An 8,179-nucleotide genomic window follows, 5' to 3' on the forward strand; every position below is an offset into this window, starting at 1 on the left:
TCATAATTGAAAAAAATAATGAAACTTTTAGTGTTCATGCAAGATTTTTTGTATTCCAATTACTAAGAAAATTGGCTTATATAAGATATGTAGTTCTCATGCCTCTTTGTTCTTGCTTATCCTTTATTAGTGTACGTAGAATGTACTTGATCTTAATTATGTCTATATTTCATTTTGATTTTGCTTTTTACAGTGGAATGGAATCTGTAAACATGAATTTAGTACATAATTAGTAGCGTCAAAATAAACATACATTAACATGTATTTTAATACAAAACTAAACATGTTCTTGTATCTTAACTATTCGTTGTTAACTTGACCTCCCATATTCACGGACTCAATTAATTAGTTGTGTTAGACATTATTGTTGGAGCTCGATTAGAAATTCAAAGTCCTATCCTAAGAATACAATTAATATTTTATTAAATAAGAATGTTAATAATATTTTCTTTAATATACTTTTTATTATTAGCTAAAATTTATTAAAAATTATAAAAGAAAAAGAAAAAAACATAAATTTAAGAATTATAAAGAGTTAGACTTGTATTTTTATATTTTTTTATAAATTTTAGTCAATAATATAATATGCATTAAAAAAATATTTCTTACAGTAATTATAGGCTACAATAAAATATCTTAGACATATTCATTTGAACAGATAATTTTTCTGATTATTAAATATAACTACATTCTTAAATATGTAAATCTGAAATTACAAATTATGTTGAAACAACTTCACACTAATTAATTCTCAGTAGTAGATATGTAATTATTTTGTTCTTATTTTTAAATATTATTATATTTTAATCCTTTTTATAATTTATTAAAAATTAAATAAAAATATCAAACAAAGAATTTTCAAATGATCCTAAAGGATAATTGTCCCATTCAAACCGATTGAAAACAACTAAATAAAAAACTAGCAAATAATTGTTAGAAAATTTATCATGTGGTGTAGTGGAATTAATACAGATGCAATTGAACCTATTAGCCTATTATGACTCACGTTGAATCTAATCATATCCTCTCATAAACTTGTGTACAAAGACAAATAATGTTTTGAGCATAGCACAAAATAAATAACAAAGTCAAGGCCAAAAGACATGAACTGTAAGGAATTTAGTTGTTTTTGCTTCGATTAATGGAAGAAATGAATGAAACTATAGTCATTGAAATGAATGCGAGAACAAGAAAAGCAGAAGCAACAATCCCTCTAATAAAAAACTTGTCATATGTGGATCTTATTGGGTCATCCTCTGAAGCCCCTGCAGCATCAGCTGCATCATCAATGAACTTTTTCAATTCCACAGACAATGCAAAACCAGCACCAATGCCTGTGGCCAGAAGTAGACTAGTGATCTGCAATTTCATTCAATTCACATGGATATGTATATTAATATAACATGTATCAAAGAAAGGGAAAAATAACGTTAATATATAACATTAAAAAAATTCCATTTTTAGCAAAAATCATGGTTTTATGTCTCAAGACATATGATACTCTAGTTTTGATAAATAACAAACATTAACATGATTAGATGAATCTTGTGGAGTATGCTAATGTAATAATAAAATGGCAGGACCTTGTCTCCATAGAAGTCAAATTCTGCTAAGAATCCATTGCGTATCAACCTTCTCTGTTGTACTGCATAATATATGGCAAATGGTAGCTGCACTACACAATATGCACAAGCAGCTGCTGTAATCGCCACCATATAGCTGCAGTTTAACATATACAAACTTTTAATAATTAAGGTCTTTTCTACTCACTTATTTTCTTTTCCAAATGTAAAATATCAAAAAGCATCATCAAATCAAACGTATAAACAGTTCTTCCATGTACAGAATTATTAGACATATGTTAAGAAGCATTAATACACCTCATTAAATATTTTAAATTGTCATAAAAAGTATGCATTGAATTTTTAATGATTTTGAAATAATATAAAAAAAAAAACCTGTTGTGTTTATCACTTATGGACACTAGCTTGAATGGTTTCTTACCTGTATGAAGTGTAATCTTGATATTTTAGCTTTCCACCTTCATCAAATGTGACATTGTTGGTAACAAGTAAGGCCATAGTTGCTACCGAGGTTGCAAGAGTAACAATCCTCAGCACAAGCATCGAGTTAACCACAGGTTTGGTCACCATTTTTACTTCAAATGTCTTTTTCACTTACATTCATGTGTACCAAAAGTAACACCCCTTTTTTATACGCAAAACAAAAAGAGACGACTCTGTTTCTTTCTCTGTTCTCCATCGTTACCTCCAATGGCATTGGTTTTAATTAAAAAAGAAAAACATGTTTTGTATTTGTTTCTAATATTTGGATGAATGTTGGAGGCATGGAGCTAAGAGCAATGCTAATGCAACGTTCGAATAATCACCCCTTTGCAGGAATAATTATATATATGACTTATATTTAGAAAGAGAAAACATTAAACATATTTTTAAGGTTTTCGCTTTTATTCATAAAAACTAACTATAAATTTCTTAAAACACATGAAAGATATAAAAGTAACACATTCTAATGGCAATTATGATTTTCTTTTATTAAAAAAATACTTTTTCTTTTTTAAAAATCCTGAAACAAAATTGGGTGGATATTCTTCTTAGAAGAGCCATGAGATTTTAAGAAATAGTAAATTATATTAATTTGTTTGATCTTAAATTAAGTTTCGACATTTCCTTCTATACTTGCAAGCTGTACTGGTCAAAAAGTGGCCCTATTATGGATTTGTCATTCATGTGACTCTGCTAATAAAGACTTTGAAACTGACAATGGCTTAGGTTTAAAGCTTAAATTATTCACAATTTCGGGCTTTAGTAATTATACTAATCTTTCTTGAGATTAATGTCAAACACGTTATCATTCATTTTATAGATTTATTTGTTAAGATTTTGCTAAGCATTGACTTAAGGATATTGGTAAAAAAAATTAATAAATAGTAAATTTGCATTAAAAATCATGTTTAAAAGCATTAGAAGTCACAATAATGGATGCATGTTTATGCTTTCTTAATAAGATGTGTACGCATAGTGAATTTTTATTAAAAATTATGTTTATGTTCTTACTTTATTATTTTAAAGAACAGTACGTACAAAAAAAATGCGTAAAATTCTTTATAAACAAAAGATATTAATATGTAAAAATAATATATAAAGTAAATATAATAAGTATAAGCTTTGAATTAAGAATTATATGATAAAAACAATCTTTGGTACTTTTTCGATGTTTCTGAGCAGTTTTTAATGGAAGCTCCTTGGGTTTGTCACACTGGCAGCATCTTACCATAAAAATATTTGCTTCCTTGACCAAAAAGTCTCAGTTTTTGAATAATTTCACAGCAAACTATTCATTTAGTTTTAAGCTTTGGTCATTTCAATTAGTATTTTCAAGGTAGTTGTTAAGAAATTAATAAATAAATAAATTCAATTAAAAATTACATTAATGATATATTAAAAATAATGTTAAAATTGTATTATTATAATACTTTATAATAAAAATATCACATTTTATTTCTTAAAATTCTAGTTAGTATTTGTTTCATTTTATTTTTTACAATAAACATGGGTGTGATGTGATTACCATTTTTCTATTACATGATTTTTTGCCTCATTTTTTTAAATATGTTCTATATAAATGATGTTGTGTGGTGATTGATGGTTACCTGTTTTCTATTCCCTTTATTCACTCTAAGTAGATAAGAAAGTGTAAATTGTGTTTTGGCATTTATCAAACAGTTCATAACTTTGAAAGAGATAGTTTACAAGGTTGTTTGTTCAATCTATTAATACCTTCATACTCTTACATCTATTCCGAATTATCTCCATTTTAAAAATTTATTATTGAATAAATTTTAATATTTAAGATGATCAAATTCTCGTATTCAGCATGGTCTTAGCAAAGAATGACATTTTAAGAATATCTGAGGACAATATTAGAAGAAAGATAAAACATAAATTGAATTATCTTGAAAATAAAAAAATAAAAACAATAATTTCACTTTAATTTTTTTAAAAATAAAAACAAGAATTTGACCTTAACTTTAACCGCTACTTGTTGGTAGGACTAGCGTTGTTAAAACGCATTATTATAATGAATATAAAAATTAAAAACTAACATAACATTTTTAATACTTTAGTAACTAAAATATCTTATCCTAACTATTTTAGGGATCAAAATAAAAGTTTAATAAAAAATTATATTTAAAAAATCTTCAACAAAAATTATAATCAAATATATCTTTTTTTATAAAAAAAAATTAACTCTTAGACAAAATTTTAAATTTCAAATGTATTTAAGACAATAAAAAAAAGAATTTAAATCATAGTATTCTCACTGTTAACATTCAATTACATACATAGTGTATAAGATTATGAATTTAAGTCTTGATGATTACAAAATAATTAGTTTTTAACTTTATAAAAGTTTTTTTTAACTGTCATTTTGAATTAAAAAGGATTAAAGTAGATATATTTTATAGAAATACAAATTATTAAAATTTCAATAATTAAAAAATATGACTCATACAATCCTGAGCATTTGTTAAAAAAAAATCAATTTTATTATTTATTAAATCCTTAAGCATACTTGTTAGCAAAACTGAAAAATAAAAGCAATTATTGGTGCAAAGAATTATTGGACAGAATTTTATGTGATATAGAGTTTATAAAATGAACAGAAATGATGTTCTGAGCACAGGCACAGCTCAAATAAATAACAAAACAAGAAGAAGAGAAGAAGAAAACATTGAACTAAAAATAAATGATTGATTAATTATATTATCCATTAAGGCTTTATTAAGAGTGGTGTGAATGTTGAATTCAATACATTGATTATGTTGGCAAGAAAATAATAGGTATCATTTAAAGATGCCTTTGCTTCGGCTTCGATTAATGGAGGAAATGATTGAAACAATGGCCATAGAAAGGAATGCAACAAGGAGAATAGAAGAAGCGATGATCCCACGAATGAAAAAACTGTCGTATGTGGATCTTGTTGGGTCTTTCTTTGAAGTGCCCGCAGCATTGAATAAATCATCAAAGAAATTCTTGAATTCAAGTGATACTGCATACCCAACACCAACTCCTGTTCCCAGAACCATACTAATTACCTGCAATTTCATATACCTTCCATTCAGTTCACATCGTTATATATATATAACATGAATCAATGAAAGGAAAATTAAAATTTATAAAAATGTGAGAGAGAATAATTAGATTAAGAGAGACTTGTATAATTTTTTAGTTTTTAATATATTCTAATCAATAATTAAGAGTGTTTTAAAACTAGTGTATTAAAGAGTTGCTAATATTTTTCATAGTCTTATATTTTGTTTTTATGTGGCAAATTTTGAATCAATTTCAAGATCAAGACATACTTTTTACATTAATGGAAAATGTACAGGATCCTAATATAATATCCCAATCCAGGGCTGGCCTAATCTCAAAGCAAGTAAAGTTCCGGTTTTAAAGAATATTTTTATTTATTAGTAATATTTTAAATAATAATAAAAATAATTTGATAACTAATATAAATTTACTAAAACTAATAAAATATTGAACCCCTAAATAAAGGCCATGGTTAGACTTCAATTCTGTCACACTTTTCCATTATATATACTTTGGTGAAAACAATTTGACTCCATTTAATTTGCTTAGAAGGAAACTCATGACTTATATATATACTATGCTAAGAGTGTTACAAGTTTGCTCATAAAACATGCATATATAGCAGGAATATAAAAATATTCGACTCAAAATATGGGACAATTTCATGTAATTGAGATGATTTTTCTCTAACAATAAAAAAAAATCCATTCTTTTAACTGTGGCAATTTTGTAACTTATTTTCCAATAGTTTTTCATTATTTTGGTGTTCCTTCATTTATAATCTTGAATATTGTGTATGAGTATGTATCATGATTTATATCAGCACAGGTAATTTAAAATACAGGTGATAAATAATAAATTTGCAGGACCTTGTCTCCATAGAAGTCAAATTCTGGCAAAAATTCACTGCGTATCAACCTCTTCTGTTGTACTGCATAATACATGGCAAATGGTAGCTGCACCAAACAATATGCACCAGCAATTGCTGCAACCACCACCTCATACCTGCAGTTTTGACATGAGATTCATATTTTTTGTGTGACACAAAATCTTAAAATTAATCAAAATATTAACAACTTGGTGCCTTCATAATGAAACATTTATTCCATACACAAATATAGGATCTTAAATAGAAGAGCAAGATCGAAGTTTTATTAATTGTGATAGATTATGAAAATGATTATTCAATATGTTAAAATAAGTGTCACTGATGTACTAGTATTTTTATTTTTTTCTAAATCTTGTATATTTTTTTTATTAGAATCAATTTTGTTGTGTCGAAATTCTCTTTTTAAGTATTTAATACAACTGTATTTATTGAAACTTGAACTTTAAGTTTGAATAATCTTTCATCAGTTAATTCATGTGATCAGTTTTACTAGTAATTTTTTTAACACACTTTTGGAATTATAAACTGAAATTTCTTGAAATTTAAAATACAATTAATTTCATTCATTAACTAAAAATTATTTGTTATTTACACCCCTTGTATGGTTATTAATGAACACTAGCTAGCTTGAATGATTAATTTCTTACCTGTATGAATTGAAATCTTGAAACCTTAGCTTTGTGCCATCATCAAATTTGACCTTGTTAGAAGCCAATAAGGCCACAGTTACCGCTGAGGCTGCAAGAGCAACTATCCTGAGCAAAAGCATTGAGTTGGCCACAGGTTTGGACACCATGTTTGCTTCAATGGTCTTTTCTTCAAACTCTCTCTTCTTACAATATTCTTGTGTACCAAAAGAAACCCATTTTATACACAAAACAAATATGCATGACTTTGTGTGTTTCTCTGTCTTTTAATCGATAGATACAATGACATTTGTTTTAATCTACAAAAGCGCGTTTCTTATTTTCTTCTGCACCCTCATTTGGATGAACGTTGGAGCAAAGAGCAATGCTTTCATAATACATCTTCAATTAAGCACCCTTTTGCATAAATAAATTTTAATTGTTTATCTCTTAGAAGAAGAAGCTTATGATAAAGTTTTTATTTTCGAAACCAATTTTTTTAGCATGACAAAATCACTAAAACTGATTTTATTTATTTATTTTTATTTTATTGAAAAAGCTTACACAATGTTATTATAAAATTTTTAAACATGTAATTTAAATAAAAATTACTCTTTCTTTAAAAAAAAATACAAAGAAAAATGATCATACTCTTGTTGAAATAAACCTAGAGAATTTAAATAAATAGTAGAAACATTCTATTTGTTTGTTTGATCTCGAATAAAGTTTTGACATTTCTTTTTAACTCCTATGTTTAGTGAGCTCAAGGTGCCCTTAATTTGGATTTGTCTCTTCTATAATATAGGACACTGGTACAGATTTTGAAAATGACAATGGCTTAGGTTTGTACCTTAAATTATTCATATACGGCCGGCTTCATGGTGTCAATGTGTCATTAAATTAGATTATTTGATTGATCATTTGAAAAAATTCGCAAAAAGTATTATTTAGTTTGGTAATTTTTTTTTTTTACATATAAAAGCTTCAGAACTTATACTTAAAAGCTATCAATTCATTTTTTTCTTAATAATTAATTATTTTTAATAAAACAAACTATTATACAGAAATTTATTTATCTTTTGTAATTTAATCCTTTAAATTCTTTATTTAATCAATTTATTTAAACTTATAACATTTTTATTTCACTTTTAAATTTTTTTAAAGTTATATTTTTCAACAAATTAAAACAAATATTGTTCCTATTTTTCTCCACTCTCTACCCATAAGTGCTGTGAGTAGTGATTGTCTTAATTGGCCTTGATTTGAGTAGTCACTTGTAGAACTGCCAAATACTTTGAAAATGACAATAGAAGATTGGTGGATTAAATTATAATCAATTGTCGGTTTCAAGGTTTAAATTATTAACAAAAGAACAGCTTTATTCCCCCCTTAAATAATGCTTGCATAATTTAAAGGGTTGGGATAATGATAAAAGACTTTATTGAATTCATATATGTAAATTTTATTGCTCCAATATATGTGAACTAAGCCACCACCACCCTCCAAAAACAAAAATGAAAATCCATTAAAGCATTATATATCATATT

At 26.2% G+C, this 8,179-nt stretch overlaps 2 protein-coding genes across 2 annotated transcripts; both read right to left on the reverse strand.

Annotated features, from left to right (window-relative positions):
- Positions 1–1,119: 1,119 nt before the first annotated feature.
- LOC113866741 (CASP-like protein 4D2) lies at positions 1,120–2,153 on the reverse strand. Its single transcript, XM_027501544.1, has 3 exons — positions 2,005–2,153; positions 1,584–1,719; positions 1,120–1,359 (listed from the first exon to the last, which is right to left on the reverse strand). The coding sequence occupies exons 1-3, from the start codon at positions 2,151–2,153 to the stop codon at positions 1,120–1,122; spliced, it is 525 nt and encodes a 174-aa protein (XP_027357345.1).
- A 2,714-nt stretch (positions 2,154–4,867) lies between these two features.
- Positions 4,868–6,802, reverse strand: LOC113866742 (CASP-like protein 4D1). The gene is made up of 3 exons (XM_027501545.1): positions 6,654–6,802; positions 5,987–6,122; positions 4,868–5,119 (listed from the first exon to the last, which is right to left on the reverse strand). Exons 1-3 carry the CDS (start codon positions 6,800–6,802, stop codon positions 4,868–4,870), a joined length of 537 nt encoding a protein of 178 aa, XP_027357346.1.
- Between the last annotated feature and the right edge of the window lie 1,377 nt (positions 6,803–8,179).

The sequence above is a fragment of the Abrus precatorius genome, unplaced genomic scaffold (assembly GCF_003935025.1).
Source record: "Abrus precatorius isolate BTA unplaced genomic scaffold, Abrus_2018 Scaffold5, whole genome shotgun sequence".
NCBI lineage: Eukaryota > Viridiplantae > Streptophyta > Magnoliopsida > Fabales > Fabaceae > Abrus > Abrus precatorius.